Genomic DNA, 18,537 nt, shown 5'->3' with positions numbered 1-18,537 from the left:
CTGGGTGTACTAACCAAGTAGAAGGGGGACAGCTGGCCAATTCCTGGGCCATTGCTCCAGGCTCCTCTGGGCTCAGGACAGTGGGCTGAGCCTGAGCATGCTGAAGCATGAATCAGGTGGCAATCGAAAGAAGAGAACGAGCTTTAGGCCAAGGGGACAGAGGTGGCTACTCTTGCCTCCCAGTTTGTGGGGGACTATGTCAGGAGTTACAGCTGCCAGCATTTCAGGAACAACCCTGCTGCTTTTCTGTTTGTTTTTTTCAAGACAGGCTTTCTCTGTGTAGCCTTGGCTGTCCTGGAACTCACTCTGTAGACCAGGCTGGCCTCGAACCCTGAGATCCACCTGCCCCTGCTTCCCGAGTGCTGGGATTAAAGGTGTGCGCCACCACTGCCCAGCCAGCCCTGTTTCTTTAACACCTGCTCTGCCTAGAATACAATGCTAAATTCTTTACTGTGCTGCAACATTCCTCCATCTCTGTTATGCCTGTCAGCTAACGGAGATCAGAAAGCCTATGTGGCAGGTGAACAGAACCACTTCACTACCCTCCTGTGGTGTCTTATTAGCTGTAGGGGAGGTGACCTGTACTTACACTCGGGTCTGTGTCAGCTCTGGGCATCTCTTCAGGCTGGGCCATGTCCAGGGGCGGCTCCATAGTGGGCACCAGGGAAGAAATAAAGCTGGGGTGCGGCTGGCAGGCTGGGTTGAGGCTGACCTTCTGTACCTGTGGGTAGGCAGGCCACTGAGGGAGGCACATGCTGCCAGGTGTGAAGGAGATCCTTGGAGGGGTGGACATGGGGTTGAGAACCAAATGTGAGCTCCAGGGACTGCGGGGACCAGGGGATAAGAGGAAGAGTATGAGCCGGGCTTGGCCCTACCTGCTGGTTGTCCCCAGCCCACCAGGTGTGGGCATCGGAAGCAGGCACAGAGCCGGCTGTGTCAGGAAACAGATCCTCATGGAACTCCACAGCCTAGCGAGGGACAGGTGGTCAGTTAGTGAGGCCCAAATCTCTGGGTCCCCAATCCCTTCACCAGGTCCCTCTCACTTTTCGGGGCACGTGGTGGCTGATGGGTATGATGGCTGTGTCACTCAGCTGCAGGACCTGGAGCACCTCACAACTCATGACAGCCAGTGCTCGCCGGGGGACAAGGGCTGCCCCTCGCAGTACGCTCTCCAGAATGCACTGGGTCACTGCCAAGGACACCAAGGGGACAGTCGGCGGCGAGGGAAGGAAACCAGCGGGGGGGGGGGGGGGGGGGCGGGGACTCACCTGGGCTCAGCGCAGGCTGCTGCGGGGTCACCTCGTAGCAGTACAGCTGATTCTCGCCCTGAAACACACACAGCCTGAGTTCCATCTGACACAGACCTGCCGTGACCACCTAGAAGCCTGGAGGGTGCCGAGCTGCACCTTCGACGGGCTTTCCCTCGCTTGCTCATTACATTGCGGGGCGAGCGCCAAGGATACTATACACCAGCATTTACAGCATGCCAACACTGTGGTCTTGTCCTCCTGAGGACCACCTAGGGGTCATATCATCTTGGCCGCCTAGGTGAGGCTGGCACAGGACTGGCCGCACTGTTTTCCATGGCTCTTTCAGGGGACAGAAGGAAGAAACCAGCACAGAGCCGAGGGCAGTGGGTGGGGCGATCCAGCTTTCAGCTCACCTTTCCTGCCAGGACCAATAACCCGGAGTCTGGATCCAGCAGGGGTATCAGAGACCTGGGGAGAGAGGACCAGTGGCCAGTAAGTGATGGCAGGAGGGCTGCAAACCTGTGACAGCAGATCAGGGACCTACAAGGTACCAGTAACTTGGTCCTTTTGGCTACATCTGGTGGCCCCCAGACTCCTCAGCCTCTTCTCCTGGTACTGCCCATGTGCTAAGCGCCCTCGCCCACACATCCAGCTGTTTTGCTTCCCTGCAGTGCTTACACTGGCCCTGGGCATTGGGAACTCAGGCCTGACCTCTATCCCAGGCACTCAGGAGAAACTAATTCGTATATAATGTCTTGTAATGCTTCAGCCAGCCTATGAGAGCAGCACAGTCAAGGAGATTAAGAGGGCAGATGCTCCAACCAGGGACCTCCCAACCTCCAGTGCAACCTAGGCACAGCAGGGCCCACTCTAACCACTCCAGGGATAGGGTGGCACCATCTACCCCATCACCCCTCATCTTAGAGGCTCAGATGGCCCTCCATGCAGACCCCAACTCCCTGAGCCCAGCTGAGCCAGGCAATGGGGAGAAGGGCTCCTGAAGCTGCTGGGCTTCCCTGGAATCCCCGAAGCTACAGCCTAGGCCAGTAGGAAGGACATTCCTGAGGTGAGGTCATGGTGGGAAGGAGTGGTGTCTGGAAATACAGAGGGTTGGAGTAGGCTGGGAGCCCCTGATACTGTGACAGCCTCAGCCCAGGGCCAATTTTTTCACTGGCCAAGAACTCCTGCCTCCCTCTCTGGGCCCTGGAGGTCCTTCACATGAAGGTCCCAGGCCCAAGAGCACCACTTTGCAGTGGCCTCGCATTGGGGGAGAAGCATCCAGGAGAAGAGAACTTGGAGACTTCTTTTTGGTTTGTTTGCTTTTTTTTTTTTTTTTTTTTTTTTTTTTTTTTTTTTAATTCTTGAGATAGGGTTTCTCTGTGTAGCAGCCCTGGCTGTCCTGGAGCTCACCCTGTAGACCAGGCTGGCCTTAAACTCAGAGATGCTTCTGCCTCTGCTTCCCAAGTGCTGGGATTAAAGGTGTGCGCCACCGCCGCCTAACTGTGAGTCTACCACTTTGCTCTTGTCTCTGACATACTCCCAAGCAGAGCTCCATCCCTGCTGTGGTCCCCCAGTGTCAGCTGTCCAGTGTCGTCCCCCCACCCCCACCCCGCGCCTATGAGTATTCTTCCAGGAGCCACAGAGTGGGTGGAGAGCTGGGTGGGGCCCCCGAGTGTCTCCACACTTTTTTGGAGGGCCCTTAAGTTGGTAACCTGTGAGTAACACAGGCTCTAATTACCTCAGGATGGCAGGGTGAGCTGGCCTCCCTGATGCCCTGCCCCACTCAGCCTGACCAAGGCAAGTAAGGGATGAGGTGGTATGTAGCTTAGGGTCACCCTACAAGACTGGGGTTGACATTAGAGCCCTTGCACCTTCCATGTGGCTTTCCTCATTCATTTATAATCATTTCTTCATTCCCTTGATGAACCAATCCGTGCTTGGCCTGCTGGTAGGAATTAAGGAGGATGCTACGGGCCCCATACTAATCCTCAAGTCACATAGTTGCCTGGTGCACAAGGCAGATACAGTCTCACAATTAAACACATGAAGGAAGGGTTCTCTGAGGTTGTGTAGCAGTAGACAGGAAGGACTGGTTGGTCTTGGCTGGACCACTGGGGAGGGGGTGTTTCTTCAACTCCAGTGTCGGGGAGAAGCCAAACATCATCAGAGGGGATGGGGTTCCAGACGGGGGGAACACTATGTGCAAAGGGCTGGGAGCAGCTATTGGATTAAGGCTTTGAGGGATAGCCAAGGCTGTGTGTGGTGGCCTGGGCAGTGCGGGGACTGGCAGACTCAAGTAGGCAGAGCCAGATGAACAGGGCTTGGTGAACCAGAACTCCAGTAGGTGTCAAACCATTAGAAGATGGTGACTACTTTCTGTTTGTTTTGTGAAACTGGGGACAGAACTCAGGGCCTTATACATGCCAGGCATTGTTCTACCATGCCCAGCAGTGTGGTGAGCTTCAGACAGAGTGGGGTGGGAGCAGGATGGTCCCGAGATGGCTCACACAGACTACTAAGAAAGGAAAGGTTGGGAAAATTGGGAACCGAAGGAACACAGGCCTGGAACAGAGTGGGAGCAATGACCTGGTGTGTGGGGGGTTATGACCTCTGCTGTACGGCACAGGAAAGAACAGGAGAACCCTGTGAATCCCGCTGGGGCGCTGGTAGTTTACCAGCTCTCTAAAACTACTTCCTGAAGAAGGCTGGCTGGGCCTCCCCTCATCCTGCCCCTTCAGCACCTGCCCACTGACTCAGGTGCTGGGTGGCAGGAGCAGGAAGTCACAGAGGGCAGGGCTGGCTCCTCTGACAGGTCAGGCCAGTCAGTCCTCCTTGCCTCAGGCACAGCCATCTGGGCATCTCTACTAGCTAGGCAGGAGCATCCTGCTGCCCACTGCTCGGATGGGCAGGGAAATGGGGTCAGCGCACCCAGAACTACCAGCCAACAGCTGGCACGGGCCTGACCCCAGGCCTGGTGAAGAGAGCCAGGTTGTATCTGGGTCTGGAATGCAGAAGGCACACCTTGAATTGACAGAAGGCCAAGTGGGGAGGGGGAGATCGCCAGGACCTTTCCTGCTGCTGTGGGCTCTAGGCTTGAAGGGCTCTCACCTGACATCAGTCCAGAGTATACCCCAAATCTAAAGTCAGAGAGGGTCCAAGGCCTGGACTATCCCTAACCAGAAGACAGGAAAATGGTGTCACTCACTAGATGGTGAGAGGTGGCTTTGGTCTGATAATGCCCTCAGCTCTGCCAGGCGCCCTCTGAAAGGACAGGGGTGGGCTTGCTGCGGGAAAGCAGCTCTGAACTCCGCTGGTGTCCCCTCCATCTATGACCCCAGACAGCGTGGCAATGCCCCTTATCAAAAGAAGTCCAGGTCCCATGGATCTGTCACTGCCACCCAGGCTGGGTCAAAAGTATCCCACACTCTCTTTCTTTGTGGGGGGCTCTGAGGGGTGGGATCTGGAGAGCAACAATGACAGATCAGACAAGTTGGGGTACACTGGAGGCTGCCTGAGTCTGGGAGGATGGGGCCTCAAGAGGGTCGTCCATGGTTCATGGGGAGAGGCTTGGGGACCGTTTGACTAGAAGTCACATAGCACTTGTGTGTTCCTGCTGGTAGTGAATCTATCTATCTATCTATCTATCTATCTATCTATCTATCTATCTATCTATCTATCTATCTATCTATCTATCCATCCATCCTAAGTACTTTACTACTGAGTTATACCCCAGACTTCTATTTTGAGAAAGGTCTTGTGGAGTTATTCAGGCTGGCCTTGAATTTGTGATCCTCCTACCTCAGTCTTCAGAGAGCTGGATGACAGAGCTAACTCCAAACACTCAGTGATCAAGGAGCCTAGTGTACAGAGCATTTGGGCCTACGGTAATTGGTGAACCCAAGCCCTGGCCAGAGGGGACAGTGCCACTCAGCCTCAGAAGACTTCCTGTTCAAGACAGGCTAGGACACCCCATTCTAATGTGAAACCACCTGATTTTTCAGTTCTGGCAATGATTTCAAAGTTTCAAACCTGCCACACAGATGAAATCAAACAGCTGGAGTCAGGTCTGCACAAGAGTGGGGTGTGTGTGTGTGTGTGTGTGTGTGTGCGCGCGCGCGCGCTGATGCTCTGCACTTACAATACAAGCACCCTGCTTAGCTCCTGATAACCAGACCCAACCACCTTCATTCCTGGTGATGGAGTCCTACAGAGGCCAGACCAGTCTCCAGCTAGTGTGACTCAGCCAAAGGCCTTGGCTACAGGCCAAGCACAAGGGGGTACAGCGGTGAAATCTGGGAGCCGAGCTGGGTCCCCAAAGGCTCTGAGGCATGATTTTAACCACAAACCATGGAGGGGGAGGGGAGGGGAATGTTCATTTTCCTGGAATCCTACAAGGCAGGGGATTTTTCTGAACTAGCCCCTGGCACCGCCCCTCCCACTCAATCAAGGGCCACTGTCAACAAACACCTAGGTCCCTCCTACCGTTGATGAAGTCCCCAACCCCAAACATGTGGTCTTGAAGCTTAGCTTCCAGTAACTGGAGGGGTTTGAGCAGACATCTGTTTCTAGGTCTCAGTCTTTCATTTAAAACTGGGAAGGTGACCAGGGATGCTGTCATAAACACAAGGACCCCAAATCCAGCATAAGAGATTTTATGTAAGAGGCTCTTGGAAACACTTCGTGTGGCCTTTCCAGCTTTTGAAATTGGGATTAGCTACCAACAATAGTACATTGAGAGATTACACCTAAAAATCTAGATTTGTATGAAAAATCCTAAGCCTTGGCAGACTGGGCTGGTCATGGGGACTAAGCCCTCACCCCAGCTGGCCTTACTATCCTAGCCTCTGCTTCTCCAGATCTTCGTTGACCCTAATGGTCACCCCTTGAAAATTTATGTCGCTATTTGTTTTTCAGTTGAAAAGCAGGAATCTGTCCAATGCCACACAGCAAACTAAGGATCGACTTAAACCAGCCTAATAAAAATCTCTCCTCACTGGGGTTCAGAGGTGTCTAGGTACAGACTAGGCCTGCTCGGAGCAATGACCCGCTCAGCGGAGGGGTGTGTGTGTGTGTGTGTGTGTGTGTGTATGTGTGGAGTGTGTGGAGGCTCGGCCAAACCCCGCCTCGGCCAATGGGGAGGAGCCCCGCCCTCAGCAGAGATGGTCCCACCCCCCACATCTTAAGGAAAGATCAGCCTCCTACAAGACAACTTCGGAGCCGGAGCCCGGGGCTGGGAGACGCGGACGCCGCAGCCTCCGGACCCCGGACCCCTCGGGACCGGCCGGAGGCGAAGGACGAGGCCCCACTGAGGCGGTGGGCCGCACCGCCCGGCTCCCTCGGCCGCCGCCTCCCGGTGAGTGTCTAGGGACGAGGGCGGGGGCGCCGGGCAGGGCTGATCACACTCGCCCTGCACACCAGCACACGCATTCTCCAGTGGGACTGCGATTGGGGGAGCGAAGGGCTTCCTCTGGCCTCGGCGATTACCTGGGCAGGCACGGCCGGTTGTCCCCCGCCCTCCGAGTGGGCCCGGGGGCCTCCCCTGACCCCCGGGAGAGCCAGGGTATGCAGGGTGTGCATTTGTACATGGCTCACCTACCCGCGAGGCTCTGAGTAGACAAAATAAACACCCCCGTCCCTTGCTTCCTCCTCCCACGGCTGGGCCCTCTGGCGTGACCAGTTTTATGAATCAAACCTCTTTTCGGGGATGGCCCAGCCGTAGTCTGGTTACTTTTCCCTCATGAGGTCAGACAGACTGGTGCCCTTGTGCAGACTGGTCGCCTGGGGTCCTCTGGGCCTTGTCACACATGGGGCCCACAAATATTCTGGCAGCCCTAGAGAGGGGTGGGGGTGGGAGGCTGATAGGTGTGCCCCCAGGTGAGGGATGGACTTTGACCAGAGCCTCTGGTGCTCCAGTATCAGCAGCTCATCTCTCCCAGTGAAGGGGCCTGGCTGCAGCTGCAGACCCAATGGCCTATAGCTAGTCTAGTCCTTTGTGTCCCTGGGCTCGAAGCTCTGGGGCCAGAAGACTGCTGAGGTTCCCTGTGGCCACTGGCAGGCCAGCTGATTGGTGCCAACCACACTACCTCACCCCCAATTAGTTAACGATTACCACACTAGGGTTGCTGACCGCTTCCATTGGATCCCAGGAGTGGAGCCTGAAGGGTAGAAGAAACCTCAGGGTCTAGGAATCCCCTTGCTTGCTTTATGAATTAATGGTAGGTGAGAGGAAGAGACACCAAGACAGCTTCTTCCCTGCCTGGGCCAAGAGCCCTTAGGGAAGAGGACTGGCCAAAATATAAAAGGTCCCTTCCCCCTAGGCTGGATTTTGGGTGCTAGGAAAGCAGAGATGTGGGTGGGCTGGAGCCTTGTCAGGGCTCCATTGGTGTGGGCAATGAAGGCCAGTATGGACCCAGCTGTTAGCATAGCCCCTTAGAGCTGGGGCAGGCAGGTGGGGGATGGGAGGGCAGTCTCTAGAGTTTACTGTCCTCTCCCAGGGGAATCAGCCCCTGAGGAACTTCTGTAAACAGTGTGTCAGAAGCAGGAAGAGGGCTCTGGTAATGAGCAGCCCAGCTGGACTCCCTCCAGACCATTATCTAGCATCTCCCATCCAGAGAGGAAAGGACCTAGGAGTACACGCGCCAGCCCCGGGGGGGGGGGGGGGGGAGGGAGGGAGGCGAGCACTGGGTGCCCCCACCTCCCCAAGCTTTGGAGTTGCACGTCGTCGGAACAGCCACCTGAGATCTGTGGGTGCAGAGTCAGAGGGTATGGGGTGGGGGGCTGGTGTCCCGGGCGTTTGGATGTCACCCTCTGGAAGTGGCAGAAGAGAAGGGAACACAGGAGCCCCCCAAGACACACCCAAGACTTACGCTTTCCTGGGCTAGACCCCTCTGGCAGATAACCCCCGGTTCTCACTTCCATCCTAGATATCCCCATCCCTGGGTTAGCTGGGCAGTCCTAGAGAAGAGCCAGGGTTTTTGTGGATCGTAAGTGAGCCCTCATGGTGCTACACAGCTTCTAAGAACAGGAAAGTGGGGTTCTGGCCGGCACCAGGAAGCAGCTCCCCCTCACCACCCCAGGCAGACAGTTAGTTCTCTTGGGTAAGCGTTTGAAGTCATTCTTGACCACTGGCAGGTCCTAACCTTGTGTGAAGGGGATCAGCCATCCCTCTCAGAGCTCCCCTTCAGTACCCCTCAGAGCCCCTCCCAGGGCTGTGGGGCCCAAGGCCCTCGTGTTGCCAAGAAAACCAGCTCCCCTCACTGCTGTGGAATTTGTGTGTGTGCTTGGAGAAGGAGGGAGAGGTGTGTGTGAACACACGCACTCAGGCACACAGGAGTGTGGCCCAGAGGGTGTGTGTGTGTGCACGTGACTGCAGCAGGGCCTGCAGGGGTGCTTTGGTGTCTGGCGTTGGCTGGGGAGGACTGGACCTCCTTCCTTTTATCAGTTTCCACATTCCAGAGTCAGCCGGGGCTGCTTCCCCCAAGCCCTCGGCCTGCTGTCGGCCACAGGCCTCCCCCGCTTTTCCTCATTCCAGTCTCCCTGGGTGTGAGGAGTCTCCAGGCCACCTCGGTTTGGGGGATGGGGGAGGCAAGAGGCCAGTTCTTCTTCAAGGTTGGGGACAACACCCCCCCCACCCCCCCCCCACCCCCCCCCCCACACACGCCAACTCCTCCTGGGGAATGCAATAAGGCTCTGGCATTCCTGGAGGCTGCCTGAGAGATTTCATTAAGGAGGGAGCTGGCTTGCACTGAGCGAGCTGGGGTAGGTTGGGAACCTTGTTGGCCCTCAGCCACAGCCACTGGTCACTAGTGACAACTGAGGGTTAGAAGTGTGGTTCAATGACCAGTTCGCAGACCCCAGAAGAGGCCTCTTGTACCGTACAGTGGCTGAAGGGTTCATCTAGGATTTCTGAGTGACTTGTAGAACAATGGCATGGTGAATTTGAGTAGGAGAAGACCCCTTCTGAGGTCACTCCCTTCCCATCTCCCCGAGACTCCTGTGCTCCGGAGGCTTGGGGTGGATGGCCTTCTGCAGTGACTAAGGTGTTTTGGTAGGTTCGGGGTTAATTGCAGGGTTACAGGGTTACAGCTTATTCAGTGGGTGCCAAGCCCTGGGCAGGGACAGGGCAGTAGGAGGCTGAGCCCCAGCGGCATCACACCTGCCGCGTGCTGACAGTGGCATTCTGCTAGGCCACTTCTGGTCGGGCCACAGCCACCACACAGCTCCTGGGGCCACAGCTGTTCTTGCTCTACAAGTGGCCCGGCTCCGAAGACGGCACACCTGCCACCCAAGGGGTCACCTGAGCCAGACACTGATCTGAGTCACTGATTTATCTGCCCTGGCTGACAGGTCTGGCAGCAGCCAGGTCACCCACAGGGCCACTTAAGACACCTGGGTGGGGACAGGCCACCCTGGCCACAAATATTCCAAGGCCCAGAATCCTTTTCTGGACAGACACAGCAGTTAAGCTGATGTCCTCACTGTCCTGTTTTCAGCTTCTCTAGCTGTGCAGAAGGCTCACCGGAGGACTTTCCTCGGAACAGGGCTGCTTGGCTCTCCCCAACAGGAACGTTCCTTTAACTGACTTTTTAAAAGGATGATCACAGCCCAGAGAGTTGAGGTCTTAAGGGAGCTTCCTAGGTAATCCTAACCTGTGGCTCAAACGCAAAAGCCCTTTCAGTTATAAGCAGAGATGGAAGCCAAAAGAGGCCAGGGAGTCGGGGTGAGGTCACAAAGCAGACTGAACAGAACTGGCTTGGGATCCCCTGAATTAATCGCCAGCCTGGGCTATGCGCCCCCCCCCCCCCCCCCGGGCTTTCTGTGCAAGAACTTATGATAGAGACCCTTGGCCCATCTTCTGTGTTGGGCTAGGATTGCTGTGTTCTAGAGACGGGGCGACAGGATGGACCCAACCAGGGCCCAGAACTGCCTCGGACACGTCAGCGAAACTGGAGCCAGCCATTCTGGCCGCCGGCACAGTCCCGCCTGCGGGAGGAGGTTGGGGGGGTGTTGGCAGCCTCCTGGGGCTGGGCTGCTGCCAGGCCTGGCGAGCAGAGTAGAGCCCATTCAGGCCAGCACCAGGAGGCAGAGGCTGGGAGCCCAGAGCTGAGAGTCAGACCTGCAGAGCTTATCTGTGCCTACCCTGAAGAAGTGTGCAAAGAGGGGGGATTCTGTCTGAATTGTCTCCACCCCGCTGGGCACATGGCCTGCCTTAGCCTCAGGGAGATGCACCAGCTCCAGGGCTGATGTGCTCACCAAATGCCTGGGTTCTACCCCACCCACTCTCCCGTCCCTGCCTGACCTCAGGCATGTGTATGGGTGGGTGCCTACAGTGTGTCACACACTTGGGTGTGGAGGGCATTCTGGGCCCTCGAGAGCTAGATGACCAATGCCCTTAGTTGTCCTCACTCACAGAGCCCCTCCTGGAGGTCATGTGCTTCAGGAGGTTGGGCCAAAGGACAGCTTACCCCTACATTCCTTTACAGAACTAAGGACCCCCCCCCACTTTCCCATTGCCTTGAGAGTGGAGGGATGCCTGGTCATGTGGCCTTGACCCGGGCCCAGGGGTCTCTAATTAGCATGAAGGTGATACAGTGGGTCCTGCTAATGAGGAAACAGGACTCCTGGAGTACAGGTAGCTCCCCTTAGTGGCTACTGATGTTTACTGGCCATTTGGCAAGTGCTCTGGGAAGCAGATGCTGTGAGCGGCCCCAGTGGACACCAAGGTGGGATTTGTGGTCTGGCTCCTAAACACTTCATCCCGGCTCCTTGGGAGCCAGGCCTTCCTGCCTCTGTCTACCAGGCTATGGTAGAATCAGACCAGTGTAGGTGAGGAATCCAGGAGGAGGAGGAGGAGGAGGAGGAGGCCTGACCCTTCATCACTGTTCCCTTCTGAGCCCAGGGCTGCTCTAGAATTCTTCCCACAACTTTTAGCTCCACGAGGATCAGGTGTCAAGCAAAGGCGGTGTCCTGTCAGAGTCACCATACTCAGCTGAAAGCACAGGGCAGCAGCAGCTCTAGCGGAGCCACCCATCCTCACATGTCCATACGCCAGGCTCTAGGCCCCAGATCCAGACAAGCTAAATGTCTTCAGAACTTATTAAAAGCTCCCTGATGGAGGCTGGGGAGATGGCTTAGTGGTTGAGAGCACAGGCTGCTCTCCCAGAGGACCCCGATTTGATCCCCAGCACCCGTAAGGTGACTCACAACCACCTGTAACTCCAGCTTCTTCTGGCCTCCTTAGGTACCGCACATACATACATCCAGGCAAAACAACCTTACACACTAAAAAAAAAAGAAAAAGAAAAGAAAAGAACTCCCTGTTTAACATCAAGAGCCAGGTCCTTAGTTCTGTAAGGAATGTAGGGAACCCACAGATGGGGTAGTGGTAAAGGCAGTTTACCTAGTGAGTTCTAGGACAGCCAGGGCTACATAGTAAGTTGCCTTGAAAAACCAACTAACCAACCAAACAATAAATAAGAAAAGGACTCAGGAATGTTCGCAACAGAATTGGGCCTGAAGTCAGGCCCGTCGCCTGCCTCTCCAAACTGTTTCACCTTTTTCCCAGCATGCTTAGCTTTTGCCCTATCCAGATTCCCTTCAAGGACTGCCCACACTGTTCTCTCCAGCCAACAGACTGTACCTTGCAAACTGGAATTTTTCAAAGCTCTAGCATCATCTTCTGCCTCAGTCTCCCCTTGCTGGGAGGGGTGGAGCCAGGGGTCAGACAAAGAAACTTAGCATGATTCTTGGAGGAATGGGAACTGGATTACCTGTATGGTCTTCTTGGCACAGGACCCGGTCCCTCCTGATTTAACTCCATTCCCTCGCCTACCAACTTGTATGGGCATTCCCCAGCTTACACCCTGCTGGCCAAGTGGCCATCCTATGATCAGAACTCATGCATACCCTTCCCCCTTCTTCCCCTTCAGCGGCTGCTAGTGCAGAGTAAGGGGCCTCTCCCTCACACACACATTCAGCCCACCCCAGCCCCCACAGCCAGGATAGACAGAAGAAAGTAAGGTGCTAAGTACCCAGCTGCCAGCCGAGGCCTCACAGCTTGGCCAACTGAACATAGGACCGCCTGTCTGGACCCACAGGGAGACGAATCAACAGAGTGGCCAGGCTAGCCATGGGTAGGGTCTCTTCCTGCCTGACCTTGCCCTGGGCCCACTGAGAAGAGTGATTGAGGAGAAGGCCCCTCGCACCCTACATGGATGCCAGGTGTGGATGGAGGTCATTTGAAGGCCGTGTCTGGAAGCCGGGTCAAACCAGCCATCCTCCAAGTTGAGGAGGGTGGAACAGATCCTGGGGGTAAGGGAGCTAGGGGTACAGCTGACAGCGTTTAGTCATTAGATGCAGAGCCCCACGGTGCTGGTAGGAGCCTGAGGCCCTCATGGTTCTGGTATTTGTCTCAGTTAATTCTCAGTGTGAGCCCCTACCTAAAGGCTCCCAACATTGTGTGTGTGTGTGTGTGGGGGGGGTGTGTGGGCTTAACCAGGGCAGCTCGGCTTTTTCTTTCACTTAGAGCTAGCATAAAGCCCCAGGCATCCAACTCACCTGTCCTGGGACCCAGTCTGACTTCTTCCCTTTCACATACAAGGGGCCCTTGTGCTTTGAAAAGGGGGACCCCACAGATGGGGTAGTGGTAAAGGCAGGCAGGCTGGGTGGGGGTCTTGTTACCTGCTGTGGCCACACGTGGGGAAAGGGGGGCCCCAGCGCTACAGCACAAAAGGCCGGTGTGAGAGCAGCAGCAGGGCCTGGAATGGAAGGGACTGTCAGCCATTAAGCAGGACTGCCTGCCTGGGGACATCCTGGCATCCCATGCAAAGTTCAGGGCTCTGGGACACCCAGGGTGGGGACTGCCTGGGTGTGGCCCTCAGGCTCTCCTAGGAGCCTGAGTGAAATGAGCAAGCTGTTGACCGCTCTCACCCCAGGATAAGAGTAGGAGCCCCACCTTTGACGGGCTAAGACACGGAGCTCTGGAGGGAATGGAGCCTGCCCCAGGGGCAGACACTGTCACACTGGCTATACTCAAGCCCTGGGTTCCGGCTCAGACTCAGTGGTACCTCCAAGAGCCCCTTCACCTCTGTGACTCTGGGGTGACACAAGAAGCTTCCATCTAAACTGGCCGCTGAGGGAACGGAGGCAGCAGGGTGCCCAGCAAGTACTGGCATGTGGGAAGGGTGGGCCACTGTCACTTCTGGGGGACAGTGCTGTTCTTCATTCTAAGGGTCTGGCCCAGAGCAGAATCCCCAAGAACTATCTGAAGAGTTAGCCTGATGTACTTGTCTAGCCTGGCACTGTCACGGGTCACGATATCACACTGTCCCTCACCTGAACCACGGGTCCTCATCTCCAATCCATGCTTTGAAGATGGGGGCTGAAAAGGAGTTTCAATTCATCCAGCCACCCCTCTGCCCTAGACAAGGACACCTGCCAAGCAAGGGCTGCCAGCCAGCCTCTACCCCTCCTCTAGGAACCTCACCGCTGGCCACATCCTGGCAGCCCACAGCCCCCATCCTGGGCAGGTCTGACGGCACAAGTGGAAAAACACGGGTCCCATAGTTTCCATGTGAAGTTTTCCTGCTGCGGTCTCTCCTCACTCGGAGAAGGGAGGGACACAGAGTGTTTTGCAGGGGCCAGCGGCCCCAACAGCCAGCTTCTCTGCTTACGCGCCCGGGCCGACTGCCATTCTGTCTCTCCAGACTCTACAGGGAGGGCCTTCAGGACCCACAATTCTCCTCCTTCCCTGTCCATGCAGCCAGCTAGAGGGACTGGTCTCAGCTGGGGCAAGAAGGCCTGGGTTCAGAGAGAGGAAACTGATGTCACTGGGCTGTCGCCAGTGGCCGCTGGTTCTAGTACTAGCTAGCCAGCCTCTACATGTATCAGCTTTTTGGATGCTCATTCATGACAACCAATGCCATAATGATATGATCACGTAGAGAAGGATGACAGAGATGAGCCAGAAACTGGCCAGGGGCACTAGGGACCTGACTCACAAGTTCTGGGATCTGCTGCATCTGAGGGTGGGGAGTGGAGAATTCTCCTCTGGCTTTCCTCATGTGGCGGCCCTTAGCCCTGACTCATAAACGCTCTGCTCTTAGGATCAGAAGATGCACTCCAGGAGCTGTCTGCCATCTCTCCTGCTGCTGTTCCTGCTGCTTCTGGCGTCTGGAGTCCAGGGCTGCCCGTCCGGCTGTCAGTGCAGCCAGCCACAGACCGTGTTCTGTGCTGCCCGCCAGGGAACCACGGTGCCCCGAGACGTGCCCCCTGACACGGTGGGCCTGTACATCTTTGAGAACGGCATCACCACACTTGATGTGGGCAGTTTTGCTGGCCTGCCCGGCCTGCAGCTCCTGGACTTGTCACAGAACCAGATCACTAGCCTGCCTGGTGGCATCTTCCAGCCACTTGTTAACCTCAGTAACCTGGACCTGACTGCCAACAAACTGCATGAGATCTCCAATGAGACCTTCCGAGGCCTGCGACGCCTTGAGCGCCTCTACCTGGGCAAGAACCGCATTCGCCACATCCAGCCTGGCGCCTTTGACGCCCTTGACCACCTCCTGGAGCTCAAGTTGCAGGACAATGAGCTTCGGGTGCTGCCTCCATTGCATCTGCCCCGCCTGCTGCTGCTCGATCTCAGCTACAACAACATCCCAGCCCTGGAATCCGGGGTTCTGGATACTGCCAACGTGGAGGCCCTGAGGTTGGCTGGCCTGGGGCTGCGGCAGCTGGATGAGGGGCTTTTTGGCCGCCTGCGCAACCTCCACGACCTGGATGTTTCTGACAACCAGTTGGAGCACATGCCATCTGTGATCCAAGGCCTGCGTGGCCTGACGCGCCTCCGACTGGCCGGCAATACCCGCATTGCCCATTTGCGGCCCGAGGACCTGGCCGGCCTGACCGCCCTGCAGGAACTGGATGTGAGCAACCTGAGCCTGCAGGGCCTGCCCAGTGACCTCTCAAATCTCTTTCCCCGCCTGCGCCTCCTGGCAGCCGCCCGAAACCCCTTCAACTGCGTGTGCCCCTTGAGCTGGTTTGGGCCTTGGGTGCGTGAGAGCCACGTGGTGCTGGCCAGCCCTGAGGAGACGCGCTGCCACTTCCCACCCAAGAATGCTGGCCGGCTGCTCCTGGACCTGGATTATGCGGATTTTGGCTGCCCAGTCACCACCACCACAGCCACGGCCCCGACTGTAAGGCCTACTATCAGGGAGTCCACACCCTCGCCTTCTAGCCGAGGTCCCACGTGGCCCAGCCTCACAGAACCAACTACCCAGGCCTCCATCTCACCATCCACGGCCCCACCAACCATGAGGCCTGCTCCTCAGCCCCAGGACTGCCCAGCATCCACCTGCCTGAATGGTGGGACCTGCCGCGTGGGGGCCCGACACCACCGGGAGTGTCTGTGCCCCGAGGGCTTCACTGGGCTGTACTGCGAGAGTCCAGTGGGGCGCGGGATGAAGCCCAGCTCCACACCAGACACGCCGAGGCCCCCGCGGCCCCTGCCTCTCAGCATTGAGCCCGTGAGCCCCACCTCCGTGCGTGTGGGGCTGCAGCGCTACCTGCAGGGCGACACGGTACAGCTCCGCAGCCTCCGCCTCACCTACCGGAACTTGTCCGGCCCCGACAAGCGGCTGGTGACCTTGCGGCTGCCTGCTTCCCTGGCAGAGTACACGGTCACTCAGCTGCGGCCCAACGCCACCTATTCCATCTGTGTCACACCCCTGGGAGCCGGGCGGACACCCGAAGGTGAGGAGGCCTGTGGGGAGGCCAGCACTCCCCAGGCGGTCCGCTCTAATCACGCCCCAGTTACCCAGGCCCGAGAGGGCAATCTGCCGCTCCTCATCGCGCCTGCCCTGGCCGCTGTCCTTCTGGCTGTGTTGGCTGCTGCAGGAGCCGCCTACTGTGTGCGGCGGGGGAGGGCATCGGCTGCGGCGGAGGACAAAGGGCAGGTGGGACCAGGGACTGGGCCCCTGGAACTAGAGGGGGTGAAAGCCCCCTTGGAGCCAAGCTCTAAGGCAACAGAGGGAGGTGGAGAGGTCCTGTCAGGTGGTCCTGAATGTGAGGTGCCCCTTATGGGCTACCCAGGGCCCAGCCTTCAGGGGGTCCTCCCTGCTAAGCACTACATCTAAGCCAGGAGAGAGAGAGAGAGAGCAGCCAGGAGGCCAGGCTTTCAGTCACCAGCCTCCTGCCGCCACACGAGCAAGTTCTCAATATGCACCACAGGGCATCTGCATGGTGGCTGTGGGAGAGCAGCCAGCCCCTGACCCTCTGGGCTGGGTCTCATCTGTGAGCTGCTACAGCCCAGATGAACTGTCACAGCCAGCAGCGGGTCCCATACAGACACCGCTGTCTTCTGCAGTGTGCAATCCTGGGGTGTGAGCCCCGCCATGTGCTGGTAACGTGGCTAGGCGTGTCGGGCTCCCCAAGCCATGGAGTCTGGTGACCGGTGAAGGAAGCCCCCAGAAGTAGTGAGTGGGGAAGGCACTGTGGCTGTGGCCCCAAAAGTGCAGGAACACTTGAAACTGGAAAGGAAGGTGCTCTGGGCACACATGGATTAGTTTTGTTCTTTCTTTTTTAAATGTATTTATAAAAGATCTTTTCCCGTTTATGCTGGGAAAGTGTTTTTCAAACTCAGTGACAAGGACTTTGGTTTTTGTAAGACTATTGATGATATGAAGGCCTTTTGTAAGAAAATAAAAAATAAAATGAATTGACTGTCTCTCTGGTTGGGTTTGGGGTACATGAGCTTTGTGTTCTGTGGACACCCATGGTCACTGGCCACAGGTCAGGCATGGGCCTGGCAGGTCTGCTGCTGAGAGCTTCCCCCATTAGAAAGCTCCAACCATGGGCCCTGACCCATTGGTAAGTACCTTCACCTGGGTGGGGCAGAAAATGGACTGGTTAGGGCAACTTACCCTAGCTAGTCCCAGTCTTGTGCCAGCAGGAGCCACAGTGCCTGTGTAGAAGGTTGGAAGGAGCTCATAGTAAACACGGATACAGAGGGACTCCAAGGAAGGTCACATCCTCCTTGCGTGTTCTGAAGGGCGGTCTACCCCTGCCTTCAATAGAGAAGACAGCCTGGAGCTTCCTCATTCTAGGGCCTAATAATGGCTGGTCCTAGGACAGGTGGCTTCCAGACTTTACCGTAGAATCCTAAGCAGGCCAAGAATGTGTGGTCCCAGCTCCTTCCTGCTGTCTACACTGCCTGGGACAAGCCCCACTGGAAAGGAGGCCATTGGTGGGGGAAACATGGATCACCAAGGCAAGAAGTTTGATGGACAGACAGTTGGGAGGCCAGAACGGAACATTAGCAGCAAGGACAGGAGCCAGATTTGGTGGCCCCGGGGATGTGCCCAGCAATTCTGGAACCCCAAGGAAGGAATGTTTTCTAGGAAGACTGCAGGCTGTGGGGGCAGCAAGACGACATTCAAGGACAGCTGGAGCCTGGACTGGGTGTGAGCAGCTCTAAAAACTGATGGCCACACGTCACATTTACCTTTACCCTTAGGACAGAGAGGAGCTGGGCCCCGGGGGAACGGAGGGGCTCAGCAAAGGCAGAAGCAAGTCATTCACAGGTCCCAGTGCCAATCAATGTCTTCCTGTGGGTCATGGCCCCAGTACCAAGACTCACCCCTGGAGGGAAGGAGGAGGCCCAGCGAGGCCTGGGGAACAGGCCCTGTGGTTTGGGGTGTCGATGCCAGCATCGAGTCAGCCTCAGCCACAAGAGGCTCTGGATTCAATTAGCGGCTGCTGAGGGCTCTGGCAGAGGGAGGAGGTGGACCGGGTCATGTGGGGCAGGAGGTGGGAGCATTGGGCCTGGGTGGGGCCCCTTTCTACCGAGGCTGCGGTGGTGGCGGTGGCGGCGGCGGCGGCAGCCCAGGTGGATTTCCTGTAGGCCTGGGTTCTATTAGGACAGCAGGCGTGGCGAGGCCTGCCCCTCTGCACAGCCCCATCAAAGGGGCCTTTGTGGGCCTGTGGGCCACTGCTGAAGAGCGGCGACTGCTGAGTCAATGTTTTCGCTGCAAAGCAAACTTGGTCTAGAGGGATGGCAGGGGAGGGTGGGGAGGCCTAGAGAAAGGAAAGAGCCCCTCGGGAAAGGTCTCCAGATCATCCCATCCTTGGTGGGGACCAGGCCAAGACGCAGCCTCCACAGAAGATAATTCTACCAAAGTCAGGCTAGATGGGTGTGAAGTGTGGGCTCTTCTCATCGGAAGTACTGTTAGAGCTTCGTAAACTCACATTCCAAGACTAACGACCTCAGCCGGGCGGTGGTGGCGCACAC

General features: G+C 56.9%; 2 protein-coding genes across 4 annotated transcripts in view; one reads left to right on the top strand and one right to left on the bottom strand.

The window, feature by feature from the left end:
* Positions 1-18,537, bottom strand: part of Coro7 (coronin 7) — a 61,821-nt gene that overhangs the window by 6,897 nt on the left and 36,387 nt on the right. For all 3 annotated transcript variants that reach the window (XM_076577941.1, XM_006984693.4, XM_042283603.2), the window contains exons 10-14: positions 1,664-1,718; positions 1,269-1,326; positions 1,044-1,189; positions 876-968; positions 590-721 (exon numbers count right to left, since the gene is read on the bottom strand). In XM_076577941.1, the coding sequence (XP_076434056.1) occupies positions 590-721; positions 876-968; positions 1,044-1,189; positions 1,269-1,326; positions 1,664-1,718 (484 nt within the window). The remainder of the gene's footprint in view (positions 1-589; positions 722-875; positions 969-1,043; positions 1,190-1,268; positions 1,327-1,663; positions 1,719-18,537) is intronic.
* On the top strand, positions 6,438-16,965 carry Vasn (vasorin). The gene is made up of 2 exons (XM_006984692.4): positions 6,438-6,603; positions 14,354-16,965. Exon 2 carries the CDS (start codon positions 14,363-14,365, stop codon positions 16,382-16,384), a length of 2,022 nt encoding a protein of 673 aa, XP_006984754.2. The 5' UTR covers positions 6,438-6,603; positions 14,354-14,362; the 3' UTR covers positions 16,385-16,965.

Source organism: Peromyscus maniculatus, chromosome 8 (assembly GCF_049852395.1).
Source record: "Peromyscus maniculatus bairdii isolate BWxNUB_F1_BW_parent chromosome 8, HU_Pman_BW_mat_3.1, whole genome shotgun sequence".
NCBI classification, from domain to species: Eukaryota; Metazoa; Chordata; class Mammalia; order Rodentia; family Cricetidae; genus Peromyscus; species Peromyscus maniculatus.
This window is presented reverse-complemented; position numbering and strand designations above follow the sequence as displayed.

Excerpts from the sequence above, each read along its gene's own strand:
- Vasn (XM_006984692.4), top strand. The coding sequence starts at position 14,363 with ATGCACTCCAGGAGCTGTCTGCCATCTCTCCTGCTGCTGTTCCTGCTG.